This window comes from Centruroides sculpturatus, unplaced genomic scaffold (assembly GCF_000671375.1).
Source record: "Centruroides sculpturatus isolate CEXI.00-Female unplaced genomic scaffold, Cexi_2.0 scaffold246, whole genome shotgun sequence".
NCBI lineage: Eukaryota > Metazoa > Arthropoda > Arachnida > Scorpiones > Buthidae > Centruroides > Centruroides sculpturatus.
The window spans coordinates 656,192-683,039 of NW_019384771.1; the positions used below are offsets into that span (position 1 = coordinate 656,192).

The following is a 26,848-nucleotide window of genomic DNA, read 5'->3' on the forward strand; positions in this document are numbered from 1 at the left end:
CAGATATGTTAACTTCTATAAAGTCTATTGCCTATGCCATTTCAACAATAATTGTTAATTTGCAGGAATTTTATATTCTATTTTATTATGTTTGATACTTTAACATCAACCAGCTACACTTGTTACCAGACGCTATTAAGAATATGATGTACTGTACCACATCATCCTCAGACTTCTTTGATATTGATGATTGCTTTGCTTTTCTAATGTTATAATTTTTTCAGAAAATTTTTATATATATTTGTTGCTTATCATTAATCTCAATCAACTGAGTAAAAGTGCGCCTAAGGTGATAAGCTTTAAATTTAAGGCTGCTATTTTGCCTTGATTAAGCTATGCCTAAATGACTGGTAAATAGTGCTGTGCATCAGTCGAAACATATTTTTTCCATCTTTTCTACAGTTCTATTATGTATACATGTTAATTTACATGTAGTAAGGTCATTAAAATTTTTTATAGTCTGATTAACTTTATCTGCTTGATTTAAAATTGTTTTTAGTGCTGTGTTAACCTTAATGTTCTACTATGTGCCATTTTTTTTAAGCTTCTATTTGTTTTTTATTCTCCATTTTAATTTCTAAAGCTACTAATTTATGTTTTTGAGACAGTATATAAATTATATTTTATATACAAATGTTTGTCTGGTCTATATCAAAATCAGGTAATCTGCTAGATTATATTAGTCTATAATATGTCTACTACTATTAATAATTATATATCCAGTAATTTTGCCACTACTCTATATTAAACTTATAAAACAAATTTATAATTTTTGAGAAATAAGACATTGGCTAAAACAGTTTAAATCATTATTTTAAGATTTTAATGAATTCAAAATATCCAAATTTGACTTAAAAATATACTAGTTTAATTTTAATGATTTAAAGTAATGTATTAAACTTCTGTCAAAAAACTACATGCATGATCATTTTGTTGTAATGTTCTAACTCTATTGATCTGTCACATGCTATTTTTTAATGTAGAGTTGGTATCTTTATAATCAATCTGGTAAATTAATGTATTCAGAGCCATGCCAAACACTGAGTGTCCTCATGCTTTTTTAAATGAGACAAAAATTGATGACAAAAATGAAAATTGACATCACAAATAAAAATGTAATATATATACAGTATTTTTATTAAAAAAATATTTATTAATATAAAATAAATCTTATTTTAGAAAGCTTGAAACCATTTTCATAATTTCCAACATCTCTATTTAAGGAAGACAAATTTTTAATCTTATTGAGAAATGTTGTTTATTATTCTATAGCCATTTTCCATTTTGACACACCATAGTCATATTCACACTTTTTAAGTAAACTATGAATTTACATACACAGAATAAAGGAAAATAATAATAATAATTAACAAATTTATTTAATTTAACAAACTTAAGTTTACATGCCATATTTTTTCAAATTGATTTATTAGTACTTCAATGTTGTTCACTCCATAAAATTCTATTTAGATTGACATGCAATTGATTTAGATACAATGATTATACCATAATTTTCTGTGCAATTTACATAATTCACATCAGTGTATGTCTCACAGAAAAATTTCTAAAACAAAAATTAAACTATCACACAGCTTGCATTGCTATACATCCCATGCCTACAAGATTGCCATTGAAAACATGTCACTTGTATGTGGTTTAGAAGATATCATTTCAGCTGTTTTTCTCCTCCCTCTTTTTCTTATATTTCCACTAGTACTTCATTGTAGATGTATTCATACTTTTCTACACTGGAAAAAGTNAGCATATGTACTGTACTTTGCATAATCCCTGTACTTCAAGAATTTTAATAATGTAAACAGTTGCAAAGAAGGCCATTGATTCAATGTGTCTTCAGACAAATAATTGCTTGATTTGAGGAAATCATATGATACATGATTGTCAGTTTGTGGAATGAGACCAGGAAGAGTATATAAACTAATTTATCCATAACAGACTGAAGATTAATTCATGCTGTTATGAAGTAGATAACATATAAAGTCCAGTATGATTATGGATAATTCCAGCAAAGCCCAAGCAGTATGAAGACACTTGGATATGCCTTTTCGAACCACAAGTAACATTCTCTGCATAATTTGTTGCATTTTGTGCTTAAATGGAGGTGGAATCCTGGTTGTGGAAGATGTGATGGGACTTTATCTATACCTAAAAAGAATTGTGAATATTTAGCAGTCACATTTTAGCTAAGAAAAATCTTCATGTAACCCAAAAAATGTCTTTATACTTACTGAAACTTATTATATTGAGTAGATTTACAGAAAAATTTCTCATCAATCTAAAGAAAATTATCAAACAAGACTTTAACCTGTTTTTCTCAGCATTTGATGAACAATGTTAATCATTATATAACTTTATCATGATCAAAAATGATCAAAATAGATTGATTTTGATCATTTTTATACATAGTGGAGTATAAAAAATCTCATATCCATTGATCTGTATAGTAACTGTTGCAACAATATGTTACTGAGGACAGAGAAATCACTCATTTCTGATAGGATGGCTACTTTGTGTGTCTTATCTTTGTGACTTTTGGGAGAACACTTCAAAAGCATGACTTTTCAAGGTTATATTTCTATCCTTGAAAAATTACTAACAATATTGCTAGTAAAAAGTTACAGTACAGATGAGTTCTTTCATATTACTGAGCACACTGATTTTTGAATACAGTTTTTAAACATGTAAATTTGCAAGTTTGCTGATAAGAGCCTGATTACTCAGATATTCAACTTAAGAATGAGTGACAATGATGTTAAGTATGCTTGAGTCAAAAGTGAAGTAGATGAATGTGAATCAAGTGAATATATACAAATGGAAACCTTTCTTTTATTCAGAAAATATAAGCAGCTAATAACTAATGTGATTGTCAACAAAAACCTTTTAACTTGATTACTTGCATATAATTTCTTGGCAATATAAAAGTTACATGTGGACATTAAATTTAACATGTAATGTCGATCCTGACAATAATAGTTATGTTAGAAAAGTTTTAATATAAGAGTGCGATATTTATGGTTTAAATAATTTTTGATTCTTAATTGGAAGTTTAGTCATTTTTTATTGATCATCACAAAGTTCTTGACTACAACCTTCTTTGTTTGATGTCAATGGATTTTCTGTTGCTACACCATGTCACAGAGCACACCCTGACTAAATCCTTGTAACCACTGGTTCCCTCATCCCACAAGTATTATACAGTACATACATGGTGATTTTTATACAGTGAATTGAGTACATATAAAAATAAAAATATATATTTTTGTTTTTATATGTACTCAAGTAAAAATAAAAATATACATTTTTATTTTTACTTTTTTTATTATATATATAAATGAAAACTTGATGATGTCGCTGTATCCTTTACCAGCTCACAAAAGAAACTATTGTACTTTTTATTGAAACACAGCAAGATAATTCCTTTATGTAAACTAGCAGACAAGTAGAATTCATTGGTCATTCTTTATTTCTAGATTTAAAGTTCATTTGTTTTATTTTACAATTACAGAGAATGAATGCATCATTACCATTTACTCTCTACTTGTAATGTCAAGTTCTTCTGTTAGTGATTTTTTAGAATGTTTTTTGTAAAGTATCTTTAATATGTTATGAAGAATAAGTCAACTTGACCAACTTTAAAGGTCTCTGCAGACAGCTGTAAATAGAAGTACTTTATGATCACTTAGTATATAAATTCTAAAATTTTAAATTCAAGATCCTGTTGCTAGTATTGTAAAACTGTTCTCTAATAAAGTTTTATGTTTAGAATGAGTTAAGGCTATATCTGATGGCTTCAAAATACACTGTTTTGAAATGAATTTTGTTTCATGTTTGGTTTTTTATTAACTATAAAATCTTTTGTTTATTTCATATATTAAGTATTAATGTTCATTATTATTATTAACTATATTTTAATGAAAACTGTATTTGTTACAAGCATACAAGATGATTGAATCTATTATTTTGCATAACTTAATTTAGAAAGAATTATCCATTATATTCTTCACTTATGGGATTTTATTTTGTATAACTCTGCACAAATAACTATATTTACTTGCAAGGACCACCTTCAACATGTTATGAACAAATTGTAATAAAGTAATTCATATAGCAGTAAGATTTACTTTGTATTAGTGTTTACTATTATATTCATTATTTTGATATATGAACAAAGAGAATAATCTGAAATGGGAAATTCTCTTTGATGAAGAAGAAAAATGTGAGAATTTTGCTATAAGAGAAGTTTGCAGATATATTTGTACCTGAGCATTACTAAGCAACAGATATTTCCTTACAAATTCAAAGAATTTATATAATTAGGCAAATTCTTTTGTACATAAACAGTGAAATTCTGTTGTGCTATAATTTTGATATTAAAGATGGTTAAAATTAGTGTGTTTTTAGTTTTTTGAAATTTGCTATAATTTTTAATGATACTATGTAAACAGTTTTAAAAAATTATTTTCATATTTATCAAAGTTGATAATATTGAAGGAAGATAAATGCTAATTTTAATTATCTATGATGATTCTTTATATCAAAGTTATTGTATACCAATAATACAATTTTACTGTGTAGAAAAACTCTCTTAGAATTATAATTAGGAATTTGTAGAGAAGTACTGTATATGCTGATAAAGTTGATTTTTTTTTAAGCCTGAAAAAAAAAATCTTTCCAAAACTAAGGATTAACTTACATAGTGGATTTAAAATGAATATTGTTTAACAAGTTGAACAGTGTTCATAATAATCATTGTACACCATTTACCATAACCTCAGCAGACTTTTACAAACATTTTTGACTAAAATTTGTGTTTGGTGAAATTATTTGACCTATTTAACATAGAGATTAATGTAATAAGAAAACTTCAGTGTAAATGAACTGTCTTACATGAATATAATGTACTGTCAATATCTGAATGTAAACAAAGGCATACTACATTTATATCATCATATACTGTATGTAGTGGCACTATCATGAATCTTTGCTGTATAAATTAATACTCTATATTATTAGAAGTATTATTTTTGGTTTTAATGTGCTGATTGGTAGACGTGATGCAGGCTGTAATAGTTCTTACTCAAAATATTTACTTAATATTTTTAGTGGTTGCTTAGTGTCCTACTTAGATCAGTTGCCCACATTCCTTTTTTTGTATGAGCCATACATTATACAGAGTAGTTATATCAAACATAAAGGTATTAGTTAGTATTCTGATGATGAAAGTGGTGTGGTTTTATTATATGCTGTACACCTTATCAACATTGGATCTCTTCTATTGCCAGCTTACTGCATGTTGATTGACCTTACAAGGAAGGTATAAGTCTATACTGGTGACTGCATTCATGAATATATTGTAATATATGACATAGTAACTCTCCAATATCACAATGTTTCCAGAAACTAATAATAATTTATATTTCATATTCACAAAACATGTAGCATTTATGACAAAACAGAAGAAACTGGTAATGACAATGAATCATATGACATCACTAGTGACTGCTTTCATTTTAATAGAGCCAATTGGAACATATTTCTTAATGTTGTTTTTTCAGAATTTTCTCACTTTACACGTTTGCAATGTCCAAAGAAGTAACTCAATTTTGTTAGAATTTAAATGCTTCATAAGTGACGTGAAGAAGAAAAGCAATAGAAATAATAAAATATAAAAGAAAACTGTGTCCAAAATTGATATGGAAGTTTTATTAATAGAAATATCAAAGTTTGAAAGAATTTGAGAAAATAATAGCTTTTTGGTTTAAAGAAGAGATAACTTTGAATTGTGCAAAAAAATCTCATTCTTTATAACAGTCCATTGTGAGGAATTCTATCAATTTTTTCCAGCATTCAATGACATCTTAGAAGTTGAGTAAGAAATATTTTAAAACACAATCAAGAATAACTATCAATTATATTAGTTACTGATGGAGCCAAGTATTTGGACACTATCTTTCCTAGTACATTGACTTATGAGAACTATTAGATATCATGGTATTTATGAGACTTTTTTCAATGTTTTAAGTAATGATGTGCTTTGTGAATGAGAGACTTTTTGTTTGTGGCAATTTACAAGGAAATTTGATGTAACTTAAAATATGAGATATTTGTGAATCTGGTTCCAGAATTTTAAGGTGACACTCTTGAGGACAACTTATATACCAGTATGTATGTACCAGTACTCATTTTTGAAGATTACAGATATACTTTAAATTTCTATGACAATGGAATGCTCATTGTTTAGTTTTCCAACACCAAAATATAGTATTCTATTTCAGATTCTTATGTTTGTTTTAAATATCAAGTGCTAATATTAAACCAGATAATAAATTTTATTGATATATTGGAATTATATTTTATGGTAATTTGTTCTTAACAAGTTGAGGAGCAATTCATGTCAATCTAAAATAGAATTTTATGGAGTGAGCAGATTATTCTCTGAAGATCTGATCTTATCTAAAATATCTGTTTTTGATATTTTGGAAATAATTAAATCATTCAAATAATAGTAAATCCTTTACGATAAGGTATTAGTTTCTTTGTATAGGAGTTTGAAAACTTGAAAACTTCATATAATGATAAGACAAAAGTTTTCAAACTCCTATACAAAGAAACTAATATCTTATCATTAAGGATTTACTATTATTTGAATGATTTAATTATTTCCAAAATATCAAAAACAAACAGATCTTCTAGATAAGATCAGATCTTAAGAGAATGATCTGCTCACTCCATAAAATTCTATTTAGATTGACATGCAATTGATTTAGATACAATGATTATACCATAATTTTCTGTGCAATTTACATAATTCACATCAGTGTATGTCTCACAGAAAAATTTCTAAAACAAAAATTAAACTATCACACAGCTTGCATTGCTATACATCCCATGCCTACAAGATTGCCATTGAAAACATGTCACTTGTATGTGGTTTAGAAGATATCATTTCAGCTGTTTTTCTCCTCCCTCTTTTTCTTATATTTCCACTAGTACTTCATTGTAGATGTATTCATACTTTTCTACACTGGAAAAAGTTTTTACAGTATTTTATAGTAAAAATAATGAAATAATAATTTTTTTTTGTTATTGGACTTAATTTTTCAACACTATGAAGATTATCTCTTAAATGTTTTTTAAAGTGATATTTTAGGATTCACTAACATATAAATGGCAGGTCTTTTTATAAATTATATTACAGAAGAAGAAAACTTATTTTTTTTCTGGATCATAGTTTAATTTTAAATTCATTAATTGTATTTATAATTTAGATACTTATTCAAACAAATTTGCCAGATTCTAATCAGATATCTATACAATGTCGCTAATAAACTATTAATGATTTAAGTAATTTGGCTATAGGTAGGCAGTTAAGTTGCCATCTCATGTTAAATTCAGTAATTAGAAATAAATAAAATTTAATATAAAATATTCTGGAAGAAAAGATCAGCATGGAGTGGGATCTAACCCATAACTCCTGCCAACTATGCAGATTCATTGCCTGTTACACTACCTAGACCTCTGATTTTTGCTTCCAGATTTTTTATTTTGAATAATTAAATTAAGTATTAGTTGTTTATATGTTGTTTGATATTTACATAATCTTTTTTCAGATTTATAATTGAATTATGATATGGATAATTTATTTAATTATTATGAAAGTCTATGAATCCAGATATAATTTTTGTGAATATTAGTAAAATAATAATAATTTTGAATTTATGAATCAATGTTCATACATAGCATAGAAGTGTATCCAAAAAATTATTAATTAAAATTTTTTAATTATGTAGCGATGGCAGAGGAGGTGGTTTGTTTTATATGATGATGGTGAACTTACATATTCAGTGGATGAACATGTAAGTATTATAATTTTTTTGTTAAGTAAATATTTTATCTTAAACATCTCAGTCAAATAAACATCTAGATTAAAATTTAAGAATTTAATTGAAGCAATTTATTTATAATATAACAATTACTTATTTGATATCATATTATAAAAAGATTAATAAATACATATATTAATTTAGTTGTAATTCAGTTAATTTGCAAAATAGAAAATTATTTACAAATGAATATAAATATTTTATTTGTATATTTACAAAAAAATCATAAATCTGAAAATGAATGGTGGAAAAAGAGTGCATAGTAAAAATAATATTTTTAATGAAATAATTATTTCATTGTAAAGCAGTATGATAGCATTATTATTATGTAGAATAGAATTAAAAATTCTTACATAAATTTAATTCTCAACATAATAAATTGTAATACTTATTTAGAAACATTATGTTCTTGTTTTGAAGAAATAAATTAATTTATGTATTATATATGAATACAGTAATGATATTTTAAAGAAAATTATAATATCACTACTCTATATTAAACTTATAAAACAAATTTATAATTTTTGAGAAATAAGACATTGGCTAAAACAGTTTAAATCATTATTTTAAGATTTTAATGAATTCAAAATATCCAAATTTGACTTAAAAATATACTAGTTTAATTTTAATGATTTAAAGTAATGTATTAAACTTCTGTCAAAAAACTACATGCATGATCATTTTGTTGTAATGTTCTAACTCTATTGATCTGTCACATGCTATTTTTTAATGTAGAGTTGGTATCTTTATAATCAATCTGGTAAATTAATGTATTCAGAGCCATGCCAAACACTGAGTGTCCTCATGCTTTTTTAAATGAGACAAAAATTGATGACAAAAATGAAAATTGACATCACAAATAAAAATGTAATATATATACAGTATTTTTATTAAAAAAATATTTATTAATATAAAATAAATCTTATTTTAGAAAGCTTGAAACCATTTTCATAATTTCCAACATCTCTATTTAAGGAAGACAAATTTTTAATCTTATTGAGAAATGTTGTTTATTATTCTATAGCCATTTTCCATTTTGACACACCATAGTCATATTCACACTTTTTAAGTAAACTATGAATTTACATACACAGAATAAAGGAAAATAATAATAATAATTAACAAATTTATTTAATTTAACAAACTTAAGTTTACATGCCATATTTTTTCAAATTGATTTATTAGTACTTCAATGTCTTTTTCAGTAACTTTGATTGTATTGAAAGAATAGTAAGATTATGGTTCAGGAAGGACTGAATTCCAAACTAGGTCTTAAATAATTTTTATTTTTAATATTGAAAATGATTGTTCTGTTATAGCGAAAGAAACTTGCATACTTTCAGGTTCCTTGCTGTAGCTCCCACATATGTAAGCTTAACATACATATGTCGGAGTATATTAAAAATCATACAATTTTATATATTCAGAAATGATAAACAAAAAAAAAATTGTTTCACCTTTCTGGGAGTATACTCTATCTCTTTAGAAGATCATTTTCAATAGAAATGCATAGTTAACAGAATGCATAATGCTGGACTTGTTTTCAGAAATGAATGATTCAAATTGTTACTAATATAGGTATGCCTTGCTTAATGAAGTAGATACAACAAATTAAAATCCTAGAATACAAGAAATATCATTATTGGAAGTAGAAATAATATAAAGTATAGTATGGATAGGTTTCTCCTCTTAAAGTGTTTCGAGAAATAGGTATAAATTTATTTAAAATGAAATCATACATATTATATTATCATCTATTTTTAATATTTATAAAAACTTTCCAAGACAATTAAAACATTAAACATCTCAAATTTACTATTAATTAATACAGAAAATTTTAAATGAGTACTAGTATTGTTCTTTAAAAATGCATTTAAGGGTGACTGTCTCACTTTTTTCTTATGATTTAACCTGTTATAGTGAGATACATAGTATCTCAATATAACAGGTTAAAGCATTTAAAGCTGATCTCTTTACATTGCAACTTCATTCAAAACCAGGATTGTTTTCAAATAACATTTCTAAGGCACGAGTCACTTCATTTTAACAATTGGGTAAAGTCTCTGCTGCTAATATCATCTCTGGAAACTTCTCTCCCTTTTTTTTTAATCTGTTTGTAATACTATGCTAACTGTTGTTTATTTGTCAATGTTTCACCATGATTCCTCAAAATCAGATATGTTAACTTCTATAAAGTCTATTGCCTATGCCATTTCAACAATAATTGTTAATTTGCAGGAATTTTATATTCTATTTTATTATGTTTGATACTTTAACATCAACCAGCTACACTTGTTACCAGACGCTATTAAGAATATGATGTACTGTACCACATCATCCTCAGACTTCTTTGATATTGATGATTGCTTTGCTTTTCTAATGTTATAATTTTTTCAGAAAATTTTTATATATATTTGTTGCTTATCATTAATCTCAATCAACTGAGTAAAAGTGCGCCTAAGGTGATAAGCTTTAAATTTAAGGCTGCTATTTTGCCTTGATTAAGCTATGCCTAAATGACTGGTAAATAGTGCTGTGCATCAGTCGAAACATATTTTTTCCATCTTTTCTACAGTTCTATTATGTATACATGTTAATTTACATGTAGTAAGGTCATTAAAATTTTTTATAGTCTGATTAACTTTATCTGCTTGATTTAAAATTGTTTTTAGTGCTGTGTTAACCTTAATGTTCTACTATGTGCCATTTTTTTTAAGCTTCTATTTGTTTTTTATTCTCCATTTTAATTTCTAAAGCTACTAATTTATGTTTTTGAGACAGTATATAAATTATATTTTATATACAAATGTTTGTCTGGTCTATATCAAAATCAGGTAATCTGCTAGATTATATTAGTCTATAATATGTCTACTACTATTAATAATTATATATCCAGTAATTTTGCCTAGAGGTAGTATTAGGTGCCATCTCTTGATAAATTTAATAATTATAAATAAATTAATATTTAATTTTAATTTAGAAAGTTCCAGAAGAAAAGAATTGACCTGGACTTAAACCTACTATTTTTGCTTACTGTGCATATGTATTGCCTGTTTATGCTACTCAGGCCTCCATCAGATTTTTACCTCTAGAACAATTAATTTAGATATAATCATACTAGTTGCTCATGGGGCTGAGTGGGAATGACTTAAGTGTCCACTTAAGCCTCAGGAATTACAGGTTCGAGTGCACTGTACATATTTCACCCACAGTTTGCTGTGACCCCTTCCACCACAGATAGCATCATTATCAGTGTGATAACCACATTGAAGTAATTTTTGGTACCCAAAATATTTTTACTGCTTTTTCCATTCCTTCTCCACTCTTAGATTCTATGGCTTTAGCCATTATTTGAGCCAATTCTAGTTTTTCTTTTTCTTCTATTGTCTGTTGTTGTTTTCAGTTTAAACTTAAGACCTAATTAATTGAACTCAAAATAATGTTTAAAATGATGGCGATTCTAATTTGGAACACTTGGGAGTCCAACTTAGGAAAAGCCACATTGTTCTAAAACATTCTCATCATTACTTATTGTATATCAGAAAATTAACAGATTATATAACAAAATAGATAATCTGTTAATTTTATACTACTACTACATGTTTGTAATAAGAAAAACACTCATATCTGTTTAGAAGTTAAGTGATGATGTGAGAACGATTTTGTGGGTAGCAAGAGTGAAAATCCATACACTTAACAGATGAGAAACCCATGGAATTGATTAATTACAATTCTACAGGTTGAGACAAGATTGTGAAGTATTTACTCCACTTAATGCTGGCCTGCAACATTTCTTTAATGAAATTAACCAGGGATAAAGGTTTTTTGCTGCTTTTCCTCTATTAAATTTGCATTATGCACACTTGCAAACACCCACTCACCTTATATTATTAATTAAAAGAATTCAAACTACTTGTTTGTTTAAAATCAATCTGTTAAATCTGACATATTAATAGTGAATGGTTCCAGTCTTTACTGCTTTAACAGCCTCTACTTTTCTTGGAATACTTTTTACTAGAAATTGAAATTATGTTTTGACTAGAATTATTTTCCATAAGAAATTAGTGAAGTCAATCACTGAAATGGTGAGTTGGTGTTGCTTTCAGCTGACATACAATTTATTCCAAAGACATTCAATGGGATTTAGATCAGAACTGTGAAAGACAGTCAAGCTTTCTCATATTCAACTCATTAACCCATTCCTGTACAAACTTCATCTTGTGCACAGGAGCATTGTCATACTGAAATATAAAAGTATCTTTTCTAAACTGTCAGTGAGTAGGAAACATTCATCCAAAATGTCAGTGTAAATAGTGCTGAATCTGTTTTACTTGAACAATGTAAAAACCACAAAAAACAGGCCAGATAATAAAAGCTTCATTGCCAAACTTTATGGTAAGCCAAACATACTAAGGCAAAAATGATTTTCCTTGCATTTGTCAAACCCAGATTTTTTTAAATTGGACTGATAATGAACCTTGATTTCTCATTACTCAGAACATGTTTGTTTTCAAGAGTCAATAGTGATAAGTTTTACATCATTCTAGTTGATATTTGGCATTATTTGTGGTGATCTGAAGCTTGGAGAATTAAATAGTTGTGTAATTCACACACAACTATTTAATCTAGTCTGTAAGCCTTTTCCTTGCTTGCTTTTTGGGTCACAGTCCCTGGCCTCTGTTTCTATGGTTGTTGTCTGGCAGAACACCAATAATGTATTTCTCTTGGCCAAGTCAGTCTTCAACCTTATTCTTGATTTCCTGCTTCTACAGTTGTCTTTATCTTCCACTTGTACCAAGCAGAAATCCCCTCCAACCAGATATTTATTGCCTCCTCTTCTAATTCTCTAATCCTCACTGCTTTGTCCTTGTCCCACCTTTAGAAGTGCAGATTTCAACACTTCTTTGCCTCCATGATGTTGGCTGACTTTAAGGCCCTGCAGTCTTGTCTAGTTCAAAATAAAGGATGGTGTGAAGTCAACAGCCAATTACTCTCCAATACTGAAATATATTACGTAAACACAGAATTGCAGAACTAATCTGTTTAGTTTTGCAAATGTGGTGATTTTCCTGCAAACACATCTGACTTTCAGAATTAATTCTGAAATGCACTTTATCCTTCAATCAATTCAAAATAAGTTGGAACTGAAATATTTACTTTGTTTATTATAAACACGTAATTTGTTTGATTTTAAATAATTTTTAAAAATAGTAACTAATGTTTTCATATTATGGATGTAGTCAGTTGAAAGCACATGGACCTTAGTAATTTTTTAATAGTGGTGTCTAAAATTACACATTCTCTGAGGAAGAGTAGTGAGTACATGAAGTGTTATAATTATTGTACTATATAATTAGCAAGAACAAATGATTATTGGAATTTAGAAATATATTTTTAATGAATTCAAGCTGAATTTAGTATGAGATTATTGTAATTTGCAATTTACATTTATTTTACAAATATTTATATCTTGCTAAACAATATTTTGGTAAATTTTGAATTTTTGGAGAATACATGGAATTTTTCACTTCACATTTTGTAAAACCTGAAAAAATCAGGGAAATTAAAATTGTTTTTCCAGACACTGTTTAATAGCAAGTTTATTAACTGTTTCATAGTGAATGACTAAATATCTTGGAAATATAATTTATTAATATAAAATGTAAATGGTATATACAATTTTTATACATCTTAAAAGTATCATCTGGTAATAAATATTAAATTTAAACGTATGTTGTTTATTCCCTTTACTTAATAGAATAATATCTGTCAGAATTTTTATTGTTAATGACTTGCAAAAAATTCTTAATTGTGTGACTTTTTTTTTTACAGCCTGATACAGTACCTCAAGCAGTGATAGATATGAATCATGTCCTTGAAGTTGCTGATGCAGAAGATATAACTGGCAATCAATTTGCTTTAGCAATTACTGCACCAGAAAAAGTTCATTTTATCAAAGGAACCTGTCGAGATGAAAGCAAATGGTAATAACAACAATATTTAATAAAGATCTTTTTTCATAAGAAAGAATATTTGAAAATTTGCATGCTAAGTTAAAGTCAAAAAATAATTATTTAAAAAAATATTTCCTTTGTATAATTATACAATAACTTCAACAGAAGTTACTGTATAATTGTCTTAGTCTTAAAAGTTTAACCTGTGATTATATTTTAAATGAAACTTTATGACAGTAGTTGAATTAATAATTGTTTATTTTTTTTATTTTGAATGTTTGTTCAAAATCATTGTGCTTGTAAAGAAGATTGTGAATATATAGAAATTAATATTTGTGTATAAAGTTCTGTTTTAAATTTTGTTTGAAATATTGCAATTCTGAACATTGGAAAGGGTTGTATGCAACAAATTAGTTTATTATAGATAATTTAATTCATATATAATACACAAGTGCAAAGTCATAACACTTGAATAATATGTAGATAAGAAAGTTATGCAATATAATTTTCAAATTTTGACATTTTACCTGATATTGTTTCTTTCAAAATTAACAATAATCTTGATCTGGGTTTTGAACACTTTACAATTCTTAACTTTTTTCAATTGATTACAGCTTTTTCAATATTTATACTTTTAATCAATGTCACTTTTAATATGTGCAGTAGTTTGAATTTATTTATATGCACAAAAATTGAGGAAAGTAAATTTATCGTCAGCCTTGATCATAACATTTGATATACTTGTTGAAGTGTGCAAATAATAGATGATAAACAGGCAAAATGATATAAGCAATTAGCATTGTTGTATTCAATAAATGTTTCTAAGCTTTAATTATTTGAAACAGTAAGTGAAACTGTTTTTGTTTGAATGTTTTATCCTCTTTGATATGGACCATAATGTATGACCAAGAAATAAAGCAGGCCACCTTACTGTTTAGTGTATAGTCTGCACTAATTGAATATGAATGGATGGAGAACAAGGCATTTCTGCAGAATTTACCACACTGTTTTCTACAGCAAGTTTTGCTTGTGGCCATACTATCATGTCAGTTACTTCCTCAGTCTGAAGAAGCTATTAGATATGATCAACTGTTTTATCACTTGTGTGATTGGCTCAGACTCTTGAAATTTGTTTTACCATTTATAACTACTATTTGCAGTGAGAAGATCCTTTCTGTACTTTCTTCTAAATCAGTGTTTCTCAGTGGAGGCAATATCTCCCCCATGGGGCGTTTTTCCATGTTGAAAGGGCGATTAGTAACAATTTATATTTTGGGGGGGTGAAAAACAATTTTCTGGGCGATATAGCGAAACATTATATTAAGAATAATTAGATATTTTATTTGTTATATTGTACAATAATTAAACAAATAACATTATACTAGTCACTAGTCTATTCAATGCAGTACAAATTTGGCGTTAGCCTTGGCCCTTGGCATCGGAATTTTGAAGTGAAGGGGGCAATACTATGTAACGGTTTTATTGAAGGGGGCTATACTATGTTGAAGGGGGTGACAATTCATTAAAGGTTGAGAAACACTGTTCTAAATGCTCACACTTCAGTAATAAGACTGCTGTGTGAAGATCCAGAATGCAAAAAGCATGCTTTGGTCCATCTGTCATGTTGCTTAATTTATTGAAACTAATTCTTGCACATATGCATTCTAAGTTCAGTTCTATGCAAATCAAAGTTTGAGTTCCTTTTTCAAATACAGTAAGACTCCACTTAAGTGAGTCTTACTGTATTTGAAAAAGGTACTGTAAGATGCATTCCTAGACAACAAAGCACTAAACGAAACAGCATTAAATGAGGTCATTTTAACTTAGAGTAAATAGAGAAAGGAAACACCAATGCTCTTTGAAGAAAGATTGCAGATAATATATCAGTTTTACCATAGCTAACAATTAATTCAAATTGTCATAATTAGTACAAAATTAGTTAAGTACTTTAGATTTATAATTAAGTTACATCCTGTTTATTCATTCATTAACAATGATGAATATTGCTCAATGATTAAAATTTAGTGTGAATATTACATGAATGAGATATTAACATATTTGTAATATTTAAGTGAATGTCAGTAGTGATTTCAGCATTTACAAAGTATGATTGTTTACTTACATTCTATAGAGTAATTGACATAATGGAAGCTATACATCAACCAAAGCCGAATATTATCGGGCTAAAAACGGCTATAATACTATTAATAATGGAAGCAAGTTGAATTTAAAAAGCAGCTTTAAGATGTCATTTTTAAGGTTTTTAGATTAAAAAAATTTTTATAATTGGAATTTATCATATGAAATAAAATTTTTTTTAAACATTACTTGAAATAATTCTTATCAATTTTTCAAAAATATTATATTTATAGATTGATGTATTCCAAATTAAAATGTTTATTATTCAAATTATATTCAAATTAATTTTAAATAAGCAATAATTTTTTTGGATTATTATATGCATATATGCATGCTTGTTCAGTGATCCAAATATCAACTTTCCAAAGATATTTTATCAATTAAAATATTTTTGCAAAACCATTTTGATTAATTTATACTTATACATATTTATGTAATTTATACAAAGCTCTTCATTGATTCACTTAGACCTACTGAAATGAAATGTTTGAATGGAAGCTTATGACTTATAGAAAAATAAAAGGATGCAATGAAAAGAGAATGTTGAATATATTACCAGAAAAATGTATGTTATTGCATCTGATCAATTGATCTTTTAAACACACTCTTCATGTTTTTAATAATGCTTATTAATTTTTTGCTTTGCATTATTTTAAATTAAAATGATTTTGTTTTATCTTACTGTTGATTTATTTTTACTAAACTATATTGTAGTTTGTATTTTATAATTTCATAGTATGTCAAAGTGATATGAAACATATTGTTATTTTGCAACATGGTATGTATTTTGTTGGCCATCAAAGGTATTCTATCCTGAATGTGTAATCTTTAATCATTTCAGAATTATTTATTTAATAGTGTAACTAAATACAGCAGAATTATTGACATTGATGATGCCATCTTTTTCAGATTCAAGTTTATGTGGATAAAACACAAATTTATACAATTTTTATTATAGAATTAAATATTTATATTATAGGTGTTGTATATATAACCTCTTCAAATAAAATTCTGACATCATCCAACTTGTAAGTTTTACTGTGATGTGCAATGTAACCTTTGACTTGTCTCCAGGCTAATTCAATTGAGTTAAGTTCTGCATGATATATGATGTAGATGTAATACATGATGACCTGCTGATTTATTCATGTCATTGACACTATAACTCAAATACTTCAGCTTCTATATTTTCACTATTTCCAACAGTTTGTTTCAATTGTTTTGGCTTCCATGATATTCCTTTCTCAGTAAACCAGTTATGAATTTTATCTTTTCTCTTCTACAAAAATTGATTACCTTTATATTCACCCAGCTGATTTTTTCCATACTTCTAAGACCCGTTTCAGGTGAAAAATTTTTAAACAGCGTTCTATCTGTTTAAAAATTTTTTTTACTATGATACTCTGAGCGATTTTACTATGATTATCCATAATGAAAGCAGAATCACACGTGATGAGTGTAATAAAGGTTTTGAATCTTTTACTGATTCATTTTCTGATGATTCATTTTTCAAAAGGTAGGAGAGCACCATCCACAAATTCATTTCATTGCTTTCATGGACACAGATTGTGTTTTCCACAACCATTTAGATTAAATAATCTAGATGACAAACCATAAAGAAATGCATATTGATAAGATTGTGCAATGCTGTCTTGTTAACAATTAAGAGCCATATGATCAGTATTAATGATTCATTCAAATAATAAATATTCTTTTCTTGATGATATCGTTACTTAAAACCAATCCAATGATGTCTCCATGTAATCAGTTCAGATGATTCAAAACTAGAAACAGAAATTCAAAACTACATGGACTGCAGGCAGGCTTGAATTTCATTTTTGACAATCAAACACAAATCTAATTTCCTTCAATACACAATGCAATGTTTACTTACTTTAATTTGATAAATTGGGATTGTTGTTTATATTACAGAGAATGGATTTAATTATGGAGAATTAAAAAGAATCAATGAATTGTGGTTCTAATGGCTGTGCAGACAAACTCTTCACATTTTGTATATCATTTTTTTCCCCATGTAAAATCGTTTTTTAACCAGTGACCTTACCTTTCCACATGTCTATTGCTATCCTTTCTTCACAGTGAAAATGCTTGAAATTAATATACCAGTCAGAAACTAAATTTGCAGCACTGCCTTTTCAACTGACAAAGATAGGTTTTGCTCTCTCAACTGAGTATAGACATGAAGTATTTATTTAAATGATGTTGTTATTGGTTGTGAAGTAACATTGAGGTGATTTGTTTGATGCAGCATATGCCATTCTGAAGAATGTTAAACAGAAACTCTAAGTAAAATAGAACAGAATAAAAACTTCAAATGACATGTTTGAATTTTTGATGATGTGATATTTTTTGATTTTAATAATTCCAAATTTCTTGCAAAAATATCAAATTTCAAATATAAGATATGTTTAAACCATTATAATTTAATTTTCTAATGGTTTATAAGTATAATGTTCTACTTCATAATGAACTTGTAACTATTAATTTGAGTATAGACAAATGAACATTGGCTCCATTCTTATTTTGGGAATTACTATGGTTAATGGGTCATATTCAGGAAACTAAAGATTGGACTATGTGAATTTGTCTATATTTAAAACATTACTTATATAATTTTTAAATGGGATTTTATTTAGGCTGTAATATGGTTAAGTAATTTTAAAAGATGTGTAATTTGGACTAAAGGAAAATTAAAAATTCCAAATAAAATCTTGTGATGTCATTTGATTATTTTTACTAAAAGTTTGACTAGGATTTTATGTAATTATTTAAAATTAAAATATTTGAAAAGTTGATCTAAGAATATTTTATTAATTTAATTTGTGTAGGTGGTTTGATATATTGTCTCGTTATCCAAAGAACACAATTCGAGGAAAGCACAAAAGAAATGCGACATTTCCAGGTTTGAAAGCAACTTTAATAACTGAAAATGTAAGTAAACCGTCTTAATATACAATTTAGTTATACAGAAATAAAATGTTTTTTTTTTCTTTTTTAAACTTTGTATTCTCAAAAACACACTAAAAGTATAAAATAGTTTATAGTGTATAGAATTTTCAAATAAGAAAACAGTTTTAGTAATTAATATTTTATCATTAAAATTATGATTAATAAAAAATATTTATTAATTGTAATATTTCTAATACTTCATATTTTCTGTAATGCATTACAAGTATTATAAATTAGTTATATTCTTAAATCTTAAAGAATATTTTTTTATCTTTAACAAGAATACATCAAACCAACACACCAACCATGATCAACCAGTAGATCATATTCCATCGCGAGTTGTCCAAGCCTAGTATATATTAACAACATAGTATTTAAAATTCACGTAGTTATTAGATAAATGTTATTCCATAAATGTTGATATATTGTTTCCAAGTAACAATTTTAATTTAGTCACCATAAATATACTTAGTCTACAACTGAACATTTTTTAAATTCTTAGATGTATAGGTATTTACTACAGTAAAATTTTAAAGTATACATTAAAATTTACTGAATGTAGTAAATATCCTGCTTAGGGTAGTTTTGCTCTGCACTATTTTGTTGTTGCACTTTATGGCAACACTCATATCATACGACTCATTTAGTGCAATTCATGGTAATTTGTTTAGTCCTTTTATTCAGTTAACTTTTGCGTATACATATCTTTAAAAATATATCTTGAAAAATTATATAACAAATATTAAAGTAATAATTTCAACAATATTTTACAGGTTTTACAGATAAGAATAAAATTGTTTATAAACTACTAATAATTATATTCGGAATAAATTTTTTTAAATACTAGAATCAAAATGCAGGTTAATTTGATGAAATTAATTAAAAAATAAACAAACACTTAAATATAACAAAATAATTAATGTTATTAAAGTTAACTTACTTTAATTCAAAATACAATTTGAATAATCTAATGAATATTGCCTTTTGAATCATTCAATAAAGTGCTTTTATAGTTTTTTTTTATCATTATTGAAACTACATTGTAAAATAGCTTTTTTTTATTTTGACCTCCACTTAATTCTCTATAATGATTTTAGCATGACATACTTCTGTTATAATAAAATTTTTGATTATAGGATATATTCAGATTTTATAGGTGCTTTTATCACTAAGTCATCCTTAGGCAGATGCACTTGATGGAAAGTAGGTCAATTATCTAAGCTTACGTGATGATTAAATTATTAATTGCAATAAAATGCACGAAGAATTATTTATTTATCTATCAATGTAAATAAAGTTTAATGATAGTAATTTTTTGTAAAATAAAATTATTTGTAGTTGATCAAACATTTTTACAATTCTTACCAATATATTATTTAATAAAAAAAGTTATTCACGAAGTCAATAAAGAAATTAATTTTGCAAACTTACTTTTTTAATTAGTGATTAGATTAGATAATTGAATAATAATTATGCATTCTTAATGTAATCATGAAATATAATCTTATCATTGAACAAACAAGATTTCACGAACTAATCATAATTAGTTTTTATTCATTTCCCACACTTACAAGTGCTAGCTAGCTAAGTCAGTGAACCAAATTATTCTGTCAATAGATCCTTAAATAACATGCCTCTTAAAAAAATTAAAAAAAGAAAAAAAAATATGAAATAATTTTTAATTTAAAAATACGTAAACAAAATGTAAACATACACACTTACAAACAACTATGTGTACATTTTTTTGAAGTTAATTACAATGCCTAATAAACTCAATCATAAAAAGTTTAACATTTTTCTGTAAAAAATTTGTTTTGCACATATAGATAAGATAATTTGAAGAAAATTTTATTGAAGGAATTTGACAAGTAACTTATTTTATAAAAAGAAATTTTTGAAATAAAACTGATAAATTAATGTATTGATTTTATACAGGTGTCTCATATAAAATTGGTCTCAGTCACTGAAAGTGATAAAAATGAATTTAGGCAAAGGATACTTATTACAGAAGATAAATATCAACCATAAAGATTAAGTTTGACAACCTTAGAAAGCAATATTTTAAGAATATTTTTGGCTCAATTTGAGCTGTCTTTAGTTAAGCATAGCTTATATAAAATAGAACCAGCTTTGACCAGAACAAAATTATTTAAATTAAATTTTAGAACATTTACAGAGTAATATTTTTCAAATTCCACCATACTTGTAAAATTCTAAAAATATCTTTAGGGTTCCTTAAAGAATAAAGCAAGCTTTAACACTTGAAACTAGTATTTAAAATTAAAATGTATACTAATAGTTGAGCTAAAAACTAATGCTTTTAGGAACTTTAAGAATATTTGCCTATTAGGTTTATTCTATTTCCCTTAAGAGTCTGCTGATAATTTTGTCTAAAACTGGCTTTCAGTTATCCTGCATAATATCTTCTTTGGCATTAATAATTTTGATACTTCTAGATAGTGCATAAATTTATATTTGCTCCAGAATTTTGATGGTGTTTCTTGCTCTACATTCCTCAATAAGCAGTCCCATAGCCAGAAGTAAATCACTGAGGAGCTAGAAGGGGCAAACCTAAAAAATGACAGATATTTTTCTTTTTCAGCCAGCATTAATCCTATTAGCTACAGTCAGTGTTAAAAACATAACAATAGCCTAAGTTTACATGATGAAAGAGAAAGTACATGTTATATATATCATATATGGGTGCTGATAACTAAGCTGAGGGGGGTTTAGTCATCTCACAGCCCTGTAGCTATAGCTGCAATAAGGCTAGTTTGTCTCAGTGCACAGTAACTTCTGTTTTGCCAAGCCCATTGCATTAGAGATATAATAATAATAAACCTATAAGCTACTGAATTAAAATGTTCTTTATTCCTTTTGACAATAGATCTGGTTATTGAGCTTATGTAAAAATAAACTGCACCTAAATTGCGTTAAAGTGTAAGCACCTGATTTAGCTAGCTTGCAAGTAATTTCTTAAAATGCTCATTACAGATGGAAACCTTTAAATTCCTAAACCTGTAACCTTTTAGGCATAAGACATTGCCATTGCTACCACTAATTTCCCTGTTACCACTAGAACTATTTTAAACTTTATCTTCTTTAATATGTTTTGTTTAATGAAGCTTTAATAATGCATTTACTGTATTTTTTGAGAGACTGTATTTGTTAGCTATTACTCTAATTAGTTTAGTTTAAATTACTTATTCAATGACAGTTTCCTTATGATAAACTTTAGTGTTCAAGGCTGTTCTGTGTTTATAAATGTTAACTCTAGGAAATTAATTTTGTCCAAACTTCCTTGAGCTATATTAACAATAAAATATGTTTATGGCAATAAAATATATATTAACTTGTTTATATACTAAATTTGACAAATAATAAAGCTTAACTATTATGCCTAAATCTATCTGGAAAATGTTGTTCTATTAAGTAATACTTCTGTATAATTTTTTTATTTCTAAATCTCAATTTTATTGATTTTTAATTAATATTTTTTATTTGTTTTTGTAGGAAACGAAAGAAAATAAAGTATCCTATGAAAATAGAATATTTGGAAGTCGTCCACGGTTTTTAAGTTGCAATACAGATAACTATGAAAAAGAAGAATCCAATTGGGCAAAATTAAATGACCAAGATGATGTCTTTCCCACCAAAGAATCACAGTCAGAAAATCTTACCTCTACACCTGTAAATAAAGGAAGGAGTAACTCTGTAATGGAGTATTTACATAATCATTTTGTTCTTACTGAGAACACCAACAATACTCTAAATGATAAAAATTCATTTGAAGAAAAAAATAGCATTATAAATACATCAAATGAAAAAAGTTAATAAATAAATAACTCTATAATAATTTAAAAAATTGTTTCTTGTAAAATAATTAATTTTTAAATTTTATTTAGGTTCTAAAGTTGTTAATAAAACTCACAGTGAAGTTTTGCCAAATGAAAAGTAAAGTAAAGTTTTAATAATTAAAATAAAACCAAAAATTAAAGAGACTCTATAAAGTAATTTTTCTTTTATTTTTTTTTTTAAAAGAAGTACAGAAAATTTAGAAGCAGTAAAAGGTCAGAGTAGGAGATATTTAAAGAGGGAGAGTCGTGGTTTGAAAAGTCAGAGAAGCCGTTCAGATGGGGTATCAAAAATGGTACCGCCATTGCATATACGAGAAGAAAATTTGGGTTATTGGTCAGGACTTGATTTTCGAATTAAAAAAACCAATTCAAGTTCACAAGAAAAGAATTATCATCACAATCCTGTTTATTTACTTTTATCTGATGTGCCATCAATGAAAAAATATGAATCATTAGAAAGTATACAGAAAGATTGTCATTCTCCACTTTTGTCACGCCAGAGGCATATCAGTGAAAAAGGCAAGAAAACAAATTATATATTTAATTTTAAAAATCTTATAAATAATATAACTAAACATGCCTTATTTTAAAATTATACATATTAAATATATATTATTCTTTCTTTTTAGTTACTGAAACAAATTTATTATTACATTTATTATTGATAAAATAGTAATAATTTGTGAAATGAGATTGTTTCAATATGCTATATCAATTTTAATAGTTTACATAAGAATAAAATCTTTTTTTTTTATAGTGGATGTTATGAAATCCTTGACACTAGATGCTAAATCTGAAAATCAGTCAGAAAACAGAGACAATTTAAAAACAGATTACATTAGCTCTACTCCATTGAATGACAATAATGATGACTTGAATTCCACATCATGTAAAAATGGTGGTGTAAGTTGGGGAAAAGACAATAAAAAATCTGCAGTTCCTATAAAATTTTATCAAGATAATGAAGTAGATTGTCAAGTAAGTATGAAAGTACAATTTAAATTTTATCAGTATAAATTGTATTCATTAATTAAAATAATAATAAATTTGATTTGTAATATTTCTTTGTTTTGATCAAGCTTTCTTTGCATCATGTGGTACAAGTAAATATCTACAGTATTTGAAGTTAATACTGTAGTAAAAGTCTGCTGTAATTTTTTTTATTGATATAATTTTATTGATTAGGTAAATAAAGGAAAATTTTTGTCTGAAAGAATTGCATCTAAGTTTGACATTAACAATTATTAAATATTTTTCTTATGAGAGAAGTTCTGAAAATATGAAAATAAAATTTAAGAAACTTATTCTTATAATGATACAGGTATACTTCAAAAAGAGTGAATTCATTTCATACTTCTATTGAATTTAAAAACGTTATTAGAATTCATATAAATATAGATTTATGAAAATTGCATTTGGTATTCAATTTTTCTTATAACAATTTTTCTATATTTATGTACTGTTTTTTTTTCAGGTTAAATTGCATAAATTTTTAAAAAATTTTTGCCAAAAGCATAGTCTACTCATAATTAATACTTCTATTAATTATGTTGTTAATAATTTTATTCATCTTAAATATAATTTTTAACATTAAACTTCCTAAAAAAAGATTTTAAATTTAAGATGATTTAACATGATAAAATTTGAATAAAGAATCATATTCTAGACTTGTTACAAAGAAATAAATATCTAAAATTAATGATATTTTGTAAATAATGATATATAAATTTTTATTAAAATAATTTTTTCATTCACAAGTTTTTATTAAGTTAATATCTACAATTTATTCTTAATGTATAGAATTTTATATTGTAAACCATCATTGTTAATAAATAGACATTTTATAGAATGTATTTTATCGTGTAATAATTTATTTTTTTATTTATTTTCAAATGTTAATTTTACTCAGGTACGAGGAGATCCAGACGGATGTGGATTAGATGGAATTTCTGTATGTTGCTTGTCAAATACAGAAAACAGATTAGAAAGGAATTCTGAAGTATGTGTTTTTTTTTTTTTGTTCATTTTGTTAATTTTGTAAACTCATTAATTACATAATTTCCAGTAATAGTTTATTTATGAAAAGAATAATTATTTGATACATTAATTTTAATTTTTGCAGGATATTTTTCTAAAGAAAGGATGGTTAATGAGATATAACATTATAAATGGGTGGTGCAAACATTGGTTTGTTTTGCAAAATTCATCACTTGCATATTATCAAGACCCAACAGCTGAAGAATCTGGAGTTTTAGATGGAGTTATTGATATTGGATTAGTGAAAAGTGTTGTTGAAACAGATTCTGACAGAAATTATGCATTTACAATAACAGTAAGAATTTATATATATATTTTAAAATTTTAATGTAAGATGAGTAGTTTAATCTTAATAATTTCTAGAACCAATTATTTAAGGTAAAAAAATATGTTTTATACAGATATACAGCATAAACTGTAGATACTTGATCAACAGATCTGGAGTACAAATGTCACTTCAAAAATTTATTATATGATACATAAATATAACGTCTCAATATTTTTCAGATGGCAGATGATAAAAAGCATCTTTTATCTGCAGTCACAGCTGGGATTAGAAACAATTGGATTCAAGCATTAGTTCATATTGGTAGTATTTGGAACAATAAGAAAGAGACTCTTGTTGATCTGAAGAGTAATTCAGAAATAAATGCTGATAATTATTCTAAAGAAAATTCGAATAGAACAGGAACTCCTCCTAGTCCAGCTCCTTCTTTAGATGAACCTGATAAAGCTTTGGATGTTTCATCAAGTGATGATCATTCAGAATATTTTTCTGTCGTGGATGAAGGTGAATTTATAGGTAGGTCTTCATCTCCAAGACAACTTCCTCCTTCTCCACCACTGAATAGGACAGCCATATCTCGTGTAAAGGAAAGAGCACGATCAAGATCAAGCTCCAGATCAAGAGCTAGTCATCAGTTTTGGTCATCTGGTAGTGAATCACATCAAATTGGAATTGATGTGGAACATAGTGATGGTGGAGTTAGTGATAATTCAAATTCAAGTTTCCATGGTGTGCTTTCACTTTCTGATCGGAAAGGAATATATTATGTGAGTAAATTATGAATCTAAAAATAAAATTATTTATTGCTTTATAAAACAACAACACTAGTTTAATTTTTGTCTAATTTAAAAAAATTTTTCAAAATTAGATAATATAAATAGTTATATGTTTCCCAAATATTTGTTTTAAATCTGTAGCTTTAATTATACAGTGGAACCTCACTTAATGAGCATAATTTGTTCCAGAATCTTACTCATAATGCAAAACACTCATTAAGCAAAACAATTTTTCCCATTGAAATTAATGTAAAATATGATAATGCATTCCATGCCGAAAAAATACTCAAATATTTTATATATAACATTTATTCAAAGAAAATTACACAATATACATTGTTAAGAAGCATGAATCATCTTCATCTTTTCTTCTAGTGTGGAATGAACAAACCTGGAATGCAAATTCGATTTGCAGAAAACAAAAAATCACAGATAATGTCTGATGAAGATGCCAAACGATATGCTGAATTCTTGGGCTATGTAAAGGCTATAATTAAATATTAGAAATCAGTTAATTTGACTAGAGATAGGCAGTTATGCTGCCATCTCGTATTAAATTTAATAATGTCTAAATTAAAAATTAATTATTTATAATTTCTAAAATTTAATTTGGAATTGGTCATTAAATTTAGTACAAGATGGCATGTTTATTATATAACTGGCTGTGATTATCAATGCTTATATGTAATATATATGAACACAAGTTTGGAAAAATATGTGATCACAAGCAACACTAAGATGCTAGCAGAACGAGTGCTAAACACAGGCTGATGGAGCATGCATATAATCCGGGATTTCCCCTCTCCTTGTCACTCATTATGCAAAACATCGCTTGTTAATTAAGCAAGTCAAATTTTTACAATTTGTTTTGCTCGTTATATGAAATACTCATTATGTGAGGTGCTTGTTAAGGTTCCACTGTAATTTA

At 26.6% G+C, this 26,848-nt stretch overlaps 1 protein-coding gene across 3 annotated transcripts in view; it reads left to right on the top strand.

Moving 5' to 3' along the window:
- Positions 1-26,848, top strand: part of LOC111628988 (protein outspread-like) — a 68,695-nt gene that overhangs the window by 29,343 nt on the left and 12,504 nt on the right. For 2 of the 3 annotated variants that reach the window (XM_023372848.1, XM_023372850.1), the window contains 9 exons: positions 13,734-13,885; positions 18,844-18,946; positions 22,478-22,793; positions 22,870-22,918; positions 23,006-23,340; positions 23,579-23,799; positions 24,731-24,820; positions 24,944-25,153; positions 25,366-25,911. In XM_023372848.1, the coding sequence (XP_023228616.1) occupies positions 13,734-13,885; positions 18,844-18,946; positions 22,478-22,793; positions 22,870-22,918; positions 23,006-23,340; positions 23,579-23,799; positions 24,731-24,820; positions 24,944-25,153; positions 25,366-25,911 (2,022 nt within the window). Of the gene's footprint in view, positions 1-7,808; positions 7,875-13,733; positions 13,886-18,843; positions 18,947-22,477; positions 22,794-22,869; positions 22,919-23,005; positions 23,341-23,578; positions 23,800-24,730; positions 24,821-24,943; positions 25,154-25,365; positions 25,912-26,848 lie in introns of all 3 variants that reach the window. The other variant, XM_023372849.1, reaches the window with a different exon arrangement.